Source organism: Aulostomus chinensis, chromosome 3 (genome assembly GCF_037954235.1).
Source record: "Aulostomus chinensis isolate RoL2024-O1b breed Wild chromosome 3, RoL_Achi_v1.0, whole genome shotgun sequence".
NCBI classification, from domain to species: Eukaryota; Metazoa; Chordata; class Actinopteri; order Syngnathiformes; family Aulostomidae; genus Aulostomus; species Aulostomus chinensis.
In genome coordinates this window covers 22,023,633-22,038,733 of record NC_141322.1, presented here as the reverse complement: position 1 = coordinate 22,038,733, position 15,101 = coordinate 22,023,633, and the positions used below count along the sequence as shown (strand labels likewise).

The 15,101-nt window shown below is 43.0% G+C and overlaps 1 protein-coding gene across 4 annotated transcripts in view; it reads right to left on the bottom strand.

Annotated features, from left to right (window-relative positions):
- The window catches only part of pax7a (paired box 7a), a 44,477-nt gene that overhangs the window by 16,272 nt on the left and 13,104 nt on the right, over window positions 1-15,101 (bottom strand). For all 4 annotated transcript variants that reach the window (XM_086199697.1, XM_086199699.1, XM_086199698.1 and 1 more), the window contains one exon: window positions 7,252-7,451. In XM_086199697.1, coding sequence (XP_086055823.1) covers window positions 7,252-7,451 — 200 coding nt within the window. The remainder of the gene's footprint in view (window positions 1-7,251; window positions 7,452-15,101) is intronic.

Genomic DNA, 15,101 nt, shown 5'->3' with positions numbered 1-15,101 from the left:
ATATTTACTGCGCAGGTCAGCTCACAACAAAGTTCATGAAACATCCAATTTTGGGCGTTTTCATGAACTCCATTTATGCAATCGGCTGCAGTCGAGTCTTGTCTGCCTTCTCCTGCCACCTGTAATTAATCTGCTGTTAAGTGTGAGTGGTATGCTGGTGGTAGTGGAGAGCGTAGTCCCTGTGGGAGCTGCCAAAGAGGCTCAGTGGTCCATCCCTGTTGTTCTTTAAGTGGCTGAAGCTGTGATCTGTGTAAACAGGCTGCCCTAAAGCCCCCTTCAGAGGGAAGAAGTCATTTAAAGGTCAGAGGTAGGCCACTAACCTCCTCACCACACACCTCGGGTATGTTTGTGAAGCTGTTGGACCTTTCTGCTGGAGGGACACTAACCCGTAAACGACACTGTGTATATGTAGTCGCTTTTTAAAGAAATCAAGAAAGATGTTCCAACTAGAGTCTAGACAGAATTCTAAGGCTGCTGCAGATACAAAAATGCTCCCAAAATGAGCAGCAGCAAGGCGCAGACACACAATGTCAATTCCCTGAATGAAAGAGACAAAATAGGACTCTTTTGAACTGCGAAGATTTACACATTTTAAAAAGGCTTCTGCTTCAACAAAACATGAATATAATCAGGGCTTTTGAAAAGAGCCAGCAACCTGTTCCATTTAACCAAGACAAGGCCCGGGCTTCACTGTGTGCTAAGGGTTGAAGGACATTGATCTATGCCTCGCACAGGCAATTCATCAGAGTTTAATACACTGTCAGCGCAGTTCATCTACTGTTGTGTTTCAAACGGCCTGGGCTATTGTGAGCACACATGAAAGAGGGGGACAAAAGCGCCTCCATACGCCACAGAGAACAGTGGACACAAAGAGGGGGCGTCCCTTTTAAACAGGTCTTAAAGAGGGACACTTTCAAGGGGACTTACACCGCGACATACTCTTGCTTTTTGGTGCTGCCTCTTTTTGTACACACAAACATACATATAAACTCGTATAGGCCTACAAGGGATCTCAGTCCAAATGGAGATCTTAATTTGAATGTGGCTCTTTCCTCACACAGTCGCTGTCTGTAAAGACCCTCTGATTTTTGCTCGGTTTAGACGTGAGCGCTTGCTAAAAAAGAAAATGTGATGCAACAGGCGATGACTGTGCCGCCGCTTGAGAAAACCAACAAGAAATCTTTATCTCCACTCCGAGTGCTTCTACAGAGCCTGTTTGAATACCTCAATCAGCTATTCCAAAACAAATGTGCTGTACGGCTCCACAGTCAAACGTCTTCTATTGGGATGTAGTGGAGCGTGGTCCAAGGTCTGTCCTAAGCTCCTACTGGGCCAGACAAACAGCTGCCTGGCCAAGGGGAGGGGCACGGGTTGAGGGGGGGTACACCCCTTCCTTCCACACACTCCCCTTCACCCACCCCATCCAACAGTGCCACTTCACCTCCGACCTCATCCACTCACCCCAACCCTCTTTTATGTTCACTTTAACTTCCTTCTCCCTTTGTCATCGAATCCTAGGAAGGAGGTGTTCCATCATGGCAGACACTTATACGTTGAAGTCACTTTTTACTTTCTTTTTGTCCTTTAGGGTCTTTTCACACCGTCTTCTACTGTCAGCTTGACTTAGATGTTTCCAATACACTTGTATAAGTGGCAGAGTTAACCAGTTGTAAAGAGTTGTAAAAATCTGTTCCTCCAGCATATATTTACATTACACATTCTGTCCTTCTTCATGCGCCTTTTGTGTTTTGCACCCTCATGCATTAGAAATATGTTGTGAAAAAGGACAGAGCATCATATTAACTTGGTATTAGTTGTTATAAAACCAACTGTTCTTGCAGAAAATTACAAAAGAAAATTCTTCAAAATAATTCCTGCTGCTCGAAACACTTTAGAGGAAAGACTGCGAGCTTCCTTCAGTGTTACTACATTTTAAACTTGCTGAAGCTCAATTTATCCTAAATGCGACATGAGAAGATCAGTGATGGAGTGACTCTCAGCACAGACTAGAGTAAACAAGGGCCCATACACTCTAACACCATACAAACACACATTCGCTCTTACACAAACTAACACACAGCCTGAAGCTGAGGATTTGAGGCTGCGCTCTGGAACCTGATCACAAAGTCACCTTGGACCACATTTTCTCCTCTGCTCTCTCCAATCCGGTTTAATTCTCTGCAGCACAGAGAGCCGCGGCGCTCCTCCATGTCTCCCTATCTACCTACAAGTGTGCAGCTAAATTCATGTGGCTCACTTCTGTTTTTCGTTTTCACGGACTAAAAGGTTTCCCTGCATCTAGAACACAGGACAAGTCTGCACTACATCTTTGACTGGTTGTGGAGGAGGTTTTTAGGACAGGGGGTGTGGGTGTGTGGGGGGGGTGGAAGACGTCTCTTCTTGATTTATAGGTGTCAAGCTCAACTCTGCCTGTGAAACAAAAGAAATTGAACTGGTTAAAGGAGGAGGAGAAAGGGTGAAGTGTACAACACAACCAGTGGAGCGTCTACACGAGCAGCGTTTTCGTCTCCAGTTCAAGTTTGACTGTTTGGTTCGCTTCATCGCCTCTAATCTCCCATTCAATCTCAGCCAAAATAATCGATTCCTAGCAATCAAGTGGCATTTTGATCAAAGATAATACACACTCTGAATATTGTACATGCGTGACACTGCACTGCAGTAAAAAACGTGGCTGTGCTGTTGTCTTAAATAGGATCACTGATATTTCAAAATTCCCTGTTCAGTCAATCCTCCATGAATCATTTTGTCAAAGAGAAGTACTGAATATGTGACGCCTTTCAGGAGCCAATTTGCAACATTTGGTAGATGAATACCAAGAGGCGAGATAATGACAAAACAAAATGTGCTGCTGACTTCATATCCACAGAAACACAGAGGGGTGATGCAACCAGCCTCAACATACAAATGCTCCTCTGTCTCATACCACGCAATACCCCTCCTCCTCCTCCTTCTTCCCATCTTCTTTCCCCTCTCTCTTTCTCCTTCTCTCCCTCACTCCCTCTCTCTCTCTCTCTCTCTCCTTCTCCCTCCCTGCTTGCCTTCCAGACTGGCACTATGCTAATTAAAGTAGCTAGGAGTGTGAATTTGAGAGGAGAGTGGGATTAACTTGATAAGTATCAGGAGTACAGAAGCACTGTACCAAAGTCATTTAAATTCTAATAATAAGAAAGTGTTAGAACATTCACACTGATGCATTGCAACAATTTCTCCCCGACAATCTACATAAATCCTATTTATGCCTTTATGAAACATAAACCCATACTGGCGGGAATACAGTTGCCTGTTGGGTTTGGTTGTCACCACTCGGCTCCATTGTGATTTTTTCTCTTGCCGCTGGTACGCAACTGATATTATGACAATCAAAAAAAGGGTTTATTACTTTGTGATGTATCCTGTTGGTTTATGTCTTCATGAGCAATGACATAAACATACAACATAAGAGGGAATTTACTTGTGCACATGCGTGTTTGTAGTGAATTTGTTGTATATATGAAGCTATATGGGCATTCCACTTTTTCTTTCCTCACTTCAATCCACGCATCACCAAGCCAGCACAAGCCCCAGATAAAGGGAGAAACTTTTTACCAAATTGATTTGCACGCTTCGTAAAAAGCAATGCTTATACCTTATTAGATTCCACTAACTATAATAGCTACATGCAGAATGTTTATTGGCAATGAAAGAGGATCTATGTGGCAGATTTGGTAAAGTGAGTCGGCGGCAGCATGCTGAGTTGATGAGCCTCGGCTGAGACTCAGGAGTCCTCCTCTTAAAAACATCAGTCTATAGTGGAGTATGTGATCTGCTTCATGTGCTGGGGCCTGCAGCCTCTCCTGATGACGGCTGCTCCCACCTGGTCCTCTCCTCAGAGGACACACGTGCTCTCTGAAGGATCTAAAAGCATCTGGGTCATCAGATGCAAAGTGGCAGCACACAAAGCATCAGTGGAGAAAATACTGTAGGTAGACTCGGGAGTATCCCCTCCCACCGAGACTGTCTGGAACTAATTGTTGAGAGATATGGATCATATCCCACAATTTGTCAGTTGGGGTGATAAAACCATCGCAGGCTCGTGGTGGCGAAGGATTGCTGGTAGCCTCACTGAAAGGGGCAGCGGCTGATAAAGATGGATGGCTGGAGGGTCTTAAAATGGCAGGCAAGGGCAGACACGAGGGAGTTCGCTCTGTTTATGAGGTGGGGAGTTTAGGTTACTAAGCCAAACACTCTTCAACAAGAATCAGTTTAATTTACAACGCAGACGGAGCTGTGGAGGTTGCCCCGGCAGCCAACGTTTACCTTCGCTGGAGAACGAAAAAAAAAAAAAAAGAACTTTCCAGATTATTACCACGATTAATGACAAACGGATGCAAAACAGTTAACCACGACTGTCGACAACAATGTCAAGTAAAATACGAGTTTGTATCCCCTCCAACACCCCCTGCCTGTAGTTTCTTTCTCAACCCAAAGCACAGATTAGTCTCTGAACGCCATCTGGAAGATGCGTCATTGCAGCTGTGCTAGAGAAGCTTTGCTTTCAGGCCAAAGGGTCTCCTCTCTCCTGCCCTGTGATGGGCCATTTGGGCACCTATGTGAAAACCCAGCTGGTGGTGAAACCGTGGTACAAATGAAACACACATGCACAATCCCTCAAATTCATGTTTAAACCACCGTTTGGTTGTTTATTGTTTATTATTTGTTTAATTGTGTTCGGGTCATTGATAGTCCGTTAGAGGATTCATCCCCTTTGCCGCGCATTCAAATAAATGAAACTACGAGGTCTTCAAACGCCAAAGTGCACCGCAAATGTGGGCATTATTTATGTTGGCTGCCAGAGCTTCTTTTTTTGTAATCTTCTCAGGAAAATTAAGTTTAAGTTGACCTTTTTAGCTTTTCAAAGCCTTTAAGAATTAGATTATGAGGAAAACAGCATTAAGACATTATAGCGTGACTCAAATTCTTTAGTTTTCACATGACATCATTTAAATCTGTTATCTAACAGCAAACAGACAAAAGTCACTTCGTTTTCTCTCCCGTCCTGATTTCATGTCTGGATATATTTGTCAGGCATGGAGTTCCCTCTCAGGATGTCGCAGCAGCTGAGCATTGTGTTTGAATTTGCTATCAAGTTTAAGCAAATAATAATTTTTTTTTTTTTAAAGTCGGTGGGTAAATTAAATGATTTTTTTTTAGTATATCTCTAAAATTGAATTTTTTCTCTCAATAGATATTATCAGAATGTGTCATATTACATTTCATATTCTTTCATTTCAAGGTTGCTCTCCTTTTATCCCCATTTACCTCATCTTTGTAGGGAAGATGAGGTAAATGTGCCCCTTACATTAACCTGAACAGCTGAAAGTAAAATAAAATACCTTAAACAGCCATGAAAATATCTGGAGTCCTACATTTCAATCCCCAAATATTAAAATGACACATGTTTAGCCACTTTTGGGATGTTAATGATGACAATCATCTCTAGGAATCAGGATCCCAAAAAGGTGTATTTTACCAAAAAGGAGACTTGACTTTTGTCCCAATTTTAACTGGCCTTAAGTCTCGTTACACACACACACACACACACACACACACACACACACACACACACACCAAATATATCATCTCATAAAAACACATAAGATAAATTTCTCCTTCTTGGACTGAGGCATATAAGACATGCTTGCATGTTGGGGGGTTTAAAGATGGACAAAGACATGTGTGGAATCAGTTACCCCCAACTGCATGTTTGCACTGTGATGAACACTTAGCATGCGGTGAGGAGTTTCAGGGGTTCAGAAGGAGTGAGAACGACTCTGGTAAGAGGAGAGGGGTGCCCCAGACCACTTCTCTCTCTGTCTCTCTCTCTGTCTCTCTCTCTCTCTCTGTCTCTCTTCCCAGTGGCTGATTGATTAATGTTGTTGTCGGGGTATAGGGTCCCTGGAGAGGATGAGGAACCCTGTGTGATATGTGGAGGTTTTTACAAGCAGCGGCGAGCTTGAAAGTGATGGGATGAGATCCTGGCCAAAGGCCGAAATGAGAAATCCATCAGGAATGCATTCCCCTTTTCTCTTCTCTTTTTTCCCTCCTTCTCTCCATCTTTGAAAGAACAGCTGCTGCTATAACTCTACTGTACATATTTTCCTTCCCTCCTACATACAGCTGCAAGTCACCCGAGCTGTCAGACAGGTTCCAGGGTCTGAGGTGTGAAGATGGGGGGCATCTTTGTCAGATCAAACATGAAGGCAGAGACCCGGTGCAGTAGGTTTAAATCTTCCTTACAGATGAACATGTTACTACTGTGGGAAAAGAGGAGGAATATTCCACCTTTATCAGGTGACTGTGAGTCCAGAGGACTGGAGCGTGTTTAGGGAAATGTTGTGTTTGCTTCTCAGGTCAAAACTCTAATGCGGTCTCGTATAAAAAGAGTCATCCCCGCACAGTGTCGCGAGGCACTTGGCCAGTTTAACTCCAGCACACACGTTGGCTCACTCACCTCCAGCCACTCCTCAACTCCGCACTGGTGACTGGAGTCTACTGGCTACTTTACAATTCAAGAGTCTTATTCCCAAGAATGTCTAAGTTGGTTGGAACAATCAGTGAAACTTTCGTAACGGAGAATGTTCTCATACCATTTTCCCCTCTGATTCCTGAACAACCAGAGTACTGATTCTACCAGAGTGTTGAGATATTATATTATTTGTCACTGCAGCTTAAACTCTTCATAAACCATCGACAGAAATCCAGAGAATGAAGCCATAGGACGTTCATCTACTTTGACAGTCTCCCCTCCTGAATACAACCTTGATACTGTACATTTCGTTGTTTTATTGGGGGCATGAGAAGTTGTTGTAAAACAGTAGACGAGCACTACTTCCTGTGCAGTCCTATGATACGGTTTTAAAGCAGCGAAGAAGTTGGAACTGACTGGGAAGTAGCAGGGTCCAGTTTCAGGGCTAATAAATGATGTGGATTGCTCACTCGCTGTTACGGATCCCACATTTTCTGGTCATGAATGGAGGCAATTCAATAGTCGTGAATCAGAACATGTTTATCCACAGTAGAGCGGCACTTAGCGCTCTATTTCTGGAGAGCTTTTTTGCAGAATTTTCATGATATCATGGAAGTGCATGGGATGAATGCATGTGTCCGTTCCATGAGAGGTGAGTGAGAGAATTTATTTCGTCTTTAAACCGACATGAAACGGAGAAATGTGTCTGTCTCTGCAGGTCTAACCTGTACTCTGGCCTCTGTGAGTTTCGTCCTCTGGGCCAGCTCCTCTCTGGTGTAGATGTCTGGGTAATGTGTCCTTTCAAACGCTTTCTCCAGCTCTTCAAGCTGCTCGGCGGTGAAGGTGGTACGACTGCGCCTCTGCTTCCTCTTCAGAGGCAAGTCGGGCTCCGAATCTACATCTGAGCCGTCATCTGTGCGGTTACCTGAGGTGGAGGGGGGTGGAGGGAGGAGAAGAGAAAAGGACAGAGCACCATCTGTGTGATCATGGAATTAAAAAGCAAGTTAAGGAGTCTTCAGCGTGAATTAACTGAATGCTGTTTATAGTAAATAGCATCAAATGTGAGCCGAAACTAATCAAGAACTAACAGCATTGTCTGCTTTCTCAGCAGAGGACAGGCGATGTAGGATCCAAATGACAGCTACTCCTCTCTCAATATACAACTGTAAGAATATTATCTTAATCTGTGGATATTTATTGAATATAGAAGAGGCCCTTATACACAATCCCGCCTCTGAGAGGGGCCCCGGAGGAAGTTAAGGCCGAGGGCGAAGGGGGGAGCGGGGGAGTTGGTGGGTAGAGGGGTTAATCTGCACAGGCCACCTTGCTGCTCTTCACCCTGCTTTTCTCTCTCATTGGCCCAGGGCACGCCGCTCACACACAGCACAGCCAAAGTGTATAAAATAGAACACAATATCACACTGCAACCATTCAGTGGCATGTGTTTCCATCTGCTGTCATTAAATGAATTAGAACATATTTTACATTACTTTTTAGGCATTCAACTAAGCTGAATTTTTGCTCGAGGAATATAGATACAGCACAAAGCTGTACAATCCAGGCCGACAGGGAAATTCTTGACAGCAAATACGCATTACCATTGCACATTACCATTATAACTGAATTTAGAAAATTGCATCATTTTCACCTCCTCTGCATGTCTATTCAAACTACATGGCCCCTTTCATTTCATGTCACAAAATTCATATTTTCATAATTTCCTCATTGAGACATTGACAAGGCGGCATGACGTGCCAGTGTTGCTCCAGGCCTAGTTGGATTGCATCATGCACAGTCCAGAAAGTGTGGGAGAGGGAAAATAAAGGAAGATATTGAAAAAGAGGGTGTATGAAGAGATTTCTGCGTCTGACAGAGACCCTTCACTATTCAGCTAAAATGAAAACTACAAAGCTCACCTGAATGTCTCGCCTGACTGAGTTGCTACCATCTAATTCATTGTTTCCTGCCCAGATCTCTGTTTATAGCTCACTCCACTACAATCTCCCAGCATAAGTGGACAAAAGAATACTCAAACCTAGCCTCCAAATAACAACTGTGAGAACAAAAGAGCAACAGAGCTGGCGGAGTCTCAAGGCCAGCTCCAGAGTTTAATTAAACAAGGAATTATGGGATTATATGGAGACTATCATTACAGGCCACTCTATGAGTCTTCTACGAACATTTTTTGTCCCCCTGAGCTCATGCTCAATGATTCTCTGCGGATTACATGTGGCCGCAGGACATGAGGCCGCATTCATTAAATCAATTCTTCAGTGTTATCCTTTTTAATAAAGATTGATTCTTGAAGCAGAGGCTCACTCTGCTGCAGAACACCCTTGAACATACAAAGTTGAATATGTACATACACCACATATCCCTTTGTTGGTTTTCATGAGGATGCGAACATCCATTTGCCCAGTAACGCTCCATGACGACACTTGAGACCAGCCCTGCAGTCTGCAGATCACTTTCCAAAGTCACCTCTGTGTCCTACTGGGAGACACGGGGGCCAGTGTAGACACATACTCCAGGGGCTCGGAGAAAGACACTAAAAGTCCTCTCCTCCTCAAATTATTTTCTTTTCCTTGCCGTCTCTCTTCTCTTTTTTGGGGGTTCTTTCAGAATTTACAAGTAACCTGCTGGAGCGATCAGGGTCAAATTTAGCACACAATCAAGCTAATGACTTTCGCCATGAAGCTTTCCAGAGCCAACACATCTGCTCTCGCATATGAACCAGAAGCACAAGGTCAAGACCTCAGCCTGTAATGAGTAAGAAAATGGAAAAATGGCACACGCAGCATGGGGCCAATGGGATTGTGCTTGAAACATCTAAAAATACACTGCTGTTCTGAATTCTGATGTAAAACGAAATGTGATGTTGCGAAGATGATTTAGAAGACTGCCTGAAAACTTTTCAGACTGGAATAACGACGCATTAACATTTAACTGTGGTGTCTCTTTATCCCCTCACTCTTGTTCTCATGCTAATAGTCAAAGATAAAATAGCACTGAGCAAACAAAATTCCCGCAGGGCTGCGGAGGTCTTAACGGTCCGCTCAGCACAAAAAGGTACATTCTGATTAGACCTTTATATAATACCTCAGTGGTAATTCTGTTCCGAGGGTTCATGGGATATTGATGAACTGCTCATGCCTCGTCTCATTACTTATCGTCCAATTAAAATCTAATTATGTGCCATCCACTGGGCACGATTACTGGCGTGTACTCTCCTCCAGGGGCCCTCGTAGCCCCCCCTCCCAACCCCCCCCATATTGATTTAAAATCACAGTCAGTATAGGAATTAATGAGGAATTAATCAGGTTGATGTGTTGTTTTGTTTGTGCTTGATTAAGATTAAAAATAACACTGGGACTTGTTTGACTTAAAGCTACCTAAGATTATAATGAATGTCATGACCTGGGGAGGAGATAGTTTTGGTATAAGAAATGTTTTAAAGATTGATGAGATGTACCAAAAATACAACATACTAATCCATCAAGACATTCTTTACCATTTTAAACCAATGATACATTCACCTGCATCATGCTGTGACTTTATTTTTATTGTTATTTTCTTTAAATTGTTTTCCCACTATTCTCATTTAGATTGAAATCTTTTTCATTTGTGAGAAGCTCCTCTGCAGAAAAACCTTGTGGTGCTATTCAACTGTGCTGGCCTGCAGCAGGAGCTGTTTCTAATACTTTGTCAATCCTGATTCATATAAATACTGTAAGCTGGGCAGCCCATCTAAACCCCAACTCACAACCTCTAAATGACCATTAAAATAAATCAACCAACATAAACCTAAATATACCAGATGAAATGGCGTGGGAGAGTACGTGTTTAAAGCCTGCTATGATCATGCTGCTTCTCTGTCTTAAAGAATTATTGACACTGTTTCAGTTGCTGATAGAAAAAAGAAAATTCAGTTTTGATTGAAACTTCAGTTGCACAATAACAACTGATATCAGCAGTGATGAACTGGAGTTCATTTCTCAGCTAGCGTATGTGGAGATATCCCTTGGCCCTGCTGTGTCTTTGCTATAATGACACTTTAATTCTGGCCAGGCCTTTTAGATAAAACAAAGTTCTTGCTCTTGATGGACTTGGGCTGCTACTTAATAGTTTTAAGGTTACTACAAGGTTTAAAGCCTGCTCTCTTCTCTGACGCTCTCCCGCTGACCTCCTAGACAGACTCCTCTGGCTCCAGATGGGATCCTCATCACCCTGATTCCTCAAACACCCCCCCCCCTTCCCTTCTCATGATCCATCCCACCAAAAAAAAACCTCAGACTCCTGCAGTCCTTCACCTTTACCCTCGGGATTCTGAGGTAATGCTGATTAAACAGGCAGCTGTCCACTCAATGCCAGCAATTGACCAGGTGATCTATAAGGTTATAGATTTATGGAACGGCAATGAATGTCGTGTCAAGCAGGATGTCAGGACATCTGATGAGCGAAATAAAACAACGGCATGGAGGAAAAAGGGGATATACTATCTTAGCCAATGAAGCAATACGCCAATAAAATATCCTGTAAACTACAATTATGAAAGTGGGTTATATCTACAGTATATTTCCATCCTTAAGTAACAAGACAATCAAATATATTAGGCGTATGACAAAAGCCATAAAGAACCACATTTTAAACAAAAATTTGATGCAATAATAATAAAATAAACATCTTACAAGCAGGGACATAAATCTTTCAGTAGTGTGGGCGCCAGGTACTTCATCCCTTCATCACCTGCGAGCAGCACAAGTATTAGTTCATCCTCGTCAAACTGTCTGTGATATTCTAACCCGTGGCCTCAATATCAGCCATACCTTTGCAAACTATCCAAGACAGAGGGACAAAAACAGACAGGGCTTTGGCAGTGCAGCATTAGCTCATAATGGCTCATTTTGAAAAGCATATTAGTTCCAGCATAATTACAATCAGGCCTCACGCTCTGTGTTTTGCAGGCATTCACAGGACCAGCCTGTGAGCACCGAGTCACACCAGTTGACTGTGACTGACAGCAGATTTAGTTAAAAATGGTGGGTTTTTTCCTCCCTCTTTTTTCCCACAGGACAAAAATAACACCACATCTTTTCTCCCTATTTATGTTGACTTGTTTATTTTGTGCCTACCTTTTGTCGTAGTTGATGCTGCAATTATACTTTTTGTCAGTCAGAGGGGGAGAATATCAAAAGGCCTAATTATGCAAACAGGCCTGTGATAAGAGGCATCTGCTTGAGATGGGATCTGCTATCTCTGACATGCATCTGTCTCTGTGCTGTCTTCCCTGCTCCAGGCCTGCATATAAACAGCCCTGCCTGTCCTCGGGACTGCGTGCGATTCAACCACCAACACTGGAGTGGAGGGATGTTTTGGGGGCGGGGGACTGGGGGGAGGGGGGTGGGGGGGTTTGAGGGGAGGGGGTGGGTGCGATGTGCAGCAACATCAAATAACTAACAACTTCCCAATTTGCATTTTTGTGAGAATGGTGCAGCATCTCTGTTAAACGCACTTGCCTGTTCATCCCGAAGGGGTTGCCAAGTTAAAGGAGGCATGTGATTCAAGGCATTTACCGAAGGATGTATCGGAGATAGGAACCTTACGTGAATACAAGATAGACTCCAGCGATAACCAACATGGTTTAAAGACAAATTCTCTATGAATAATCTTCTCCTTTAGTTATCTCCCTGCAAGTGGCAAACAGAACTCCAAAAGCAAGTATACAGCCTCGCTACGAGAGCGTCTATTAGATTAAAGGGTTCAGAGAAATACACTTAAAAATTTGTGAAACAGACTTGTGGCAAAATCAACAGAACTCTCTACTTGGTTTGGTCATGTTCTAAAATGCATCATCAATTTCCTGACCAGTGACCTTCTGGGCGCTGTAATTTGACATTTAGCTGAAATAGAATCTTGATGAGAAATGTAACTATACGTACTATTAAGTCTGAATCAATATACTTAGCTCACCTTTATGGACAGATGTCACTGAATTCAACTTCGTCTCATGCCTATAAAGTCAATTACGTTTACTGGCGGGTGGCTGGGGGCCAAGGGCTTTTGTCCCAAAATCTATTTGGATTCAAGTGGGGAGATGGGACGAGTCAGAGAGGAAAGCACTTGTAAGAGGGAGCTGCTTTTACACACAACTTCAGCAGCATTTACACACATTGTTTAACTTTTAAACACAAGACAAAGCTGTTCAAAACGTCTATTAACTACCTGGAAAATCTGGAAAAGCCCACCTTGCTTTTTCTCCACCACCTCTCACTGCCAGTTTAGCCTCTTTTACATCAACATTCCTGAGTAAAATTCCAAAACTTTTCTTCTCTTGTCTCTCCGACAGAATCACATTCTTTAGAAAAGAAGACTAGGGGGCTGGAAGAAGAGGAGAAAAAGGCAAGGGAGGAAGAAAGATGGGAGGCTCTATAATCTTTGGCTCTCACAACAAACAATTAGCCCCCTTTTCTGTGTTTGAGGTGGGGAGAAAGTGGGAGAGGGAGGGACGCAAGAGAAAGCAGAAGAGACAGAGAGGGTGAAGCAGTGAGAGCGATGCTCTTTTATGGCTCTTGTCATATGGATGAAGGCGCGGCGCGTCCATGAGAGCGCACGCTCACCTTCAACAACAGGGCGTCCACTGGGCCTCCCGGCCTTTTCAGCCCAGAGAGGCGAGCTCCTCAGGGGGCCATTAGAGCATGAATAGGGGCCTGACAGCCCTGTGCAGCTCCGCAGGGCATCCATAAATGCTGACATATTGACTCCCCATGCCTAAGCGCTGCCCGAGTGTGAAAACTTGAAGGGTGGGATTCACTTTCCTTAAATATAAGACGAGGACATGACGATATTGTGAGTGCTATTGGCTGTATACATGCCTTACCTATGCTTCTCAAAGATTATTTTTACAAGTAGCCAACTATTATATTCATACACTCAATATTTTGTTTCAAGGAGAGATGTCTCAAACATTCAGACAATGCAAAAGGGAGAATTTTATGAGACTGTGTGAAAGTACTTATATAAAGTTCACATCCTGTCCTTCAGTAGCTGTTTTTAGAACAAAGCCAGATTAGGAGAAACTATCCAACACGAACCCCTGAAGATTTCCGAGGATACAACTTTGTTAGAGACTGTTGCCACCTCTCACTCCCCCACTAAGACTCCAGGTTTCTTCTTCTGTTGAGCAGAATGTCACCGCCTGAGCTCGAGTCATCGCTAATTGAGGTCACAGCGAAAGTAATGAAATTAACAGAGAGCACAAGAGAGTAAAAAGGAGTCTATGGGGTCTCTGCCAAATGGCACTGGAGCCAGAGCTGCGGTCCCCCAGCAGAAAGCTCTAAAAACCTATGCAGGAAATCAAACAGTAACGTATCAGGGCTATGAGCCGAGGTCTCCTGGAGGAACAAATCATTTTCTCAACAAAGCCAAAGAGAGATTACCGGGCACAGTATAGGAATGCACACTGGACAATTTTATGTGCCCGAGGGAAGTTTTCTAATTTTCTGGACAAGACTGGGTAGCAAATATTGTGGAAAAGTTTGCGAGATATAGAGGACACTGGGAAAGAAGAGTTGTGAAGAATGGAAGAAACTTAGATTAATAAAAAAAAAAGAAGGTAGGATTAACATGAATAAGTCCTCGACTATGACATAATGGGCTGTTAAACTAAAGGTTGTAAAGCTACATTTACAGTTACAGCATTGACGCTGCGTTACATACGCTTGAATGATATTTTATTCATGCACAGCCTGATTTTTCATCATCCCTTTAACTGGAGGAAACAAAATGTTTTGAAATGCAGTAAAAAAAAAAAAAAAAAAAAAAAAAAAAACCCTTGTCGTTCACAGTGTGGAGTTGTATTATTTTAGGATATATTCCACTATATTATAATGCGTTTGTGCACGGAGGACTGTAAGTAAACAAACCAAAGATCCTCCTTCATATTCAACAATTGTATTCATATTTTTCCACAAAGAGCTTTTTTTTCTGGGCATAGTAAAGCATTACAGTGCTCGGCATTAATTTCTCCATTTTGCAGGGCTGTAATGTGGCACGGTGGCAAAGCGTTTTATTCTGAGACTACATATTCCCCAAGGAGAGAATGACTGACGATGCAGAAATAAGCCCATTAGTTGAAAATAGGGGACAACATTGGAAGTTGTTATTTTGTCGGCTAGGACAGGAGCTCCACCCCACTGTTTGGACAAACGCTTTCTCATTTTAACTTGGTGGGAAAAAAACACATTTCTGATTTGCAACACTTAGGGAACATGTTTATTGTCTTTGTAGTTATGAAAAAAGAAACACGCACAATTAAAACAAATGAATATTTCAGTGGTGGAGCAGATCAAGAGCATAAAATGTGAAATGTTCTGGCCCTAAGTAGCATAGGCTAATGGCGATTTTTAAACTAGCAGACCATGGTCAATGCTCCTCGCTCATCACTGAGGGAGAGCACGGGCGCACTGTGCTAAACGTGATTATTGTTGCACATTATGTGGCCTATTCCTGTATTGTAATAAAATTAGCCAGAAATGCTTTTTGTCTTTTCAAATGCAGCTCCATGGTAACCAGAGGA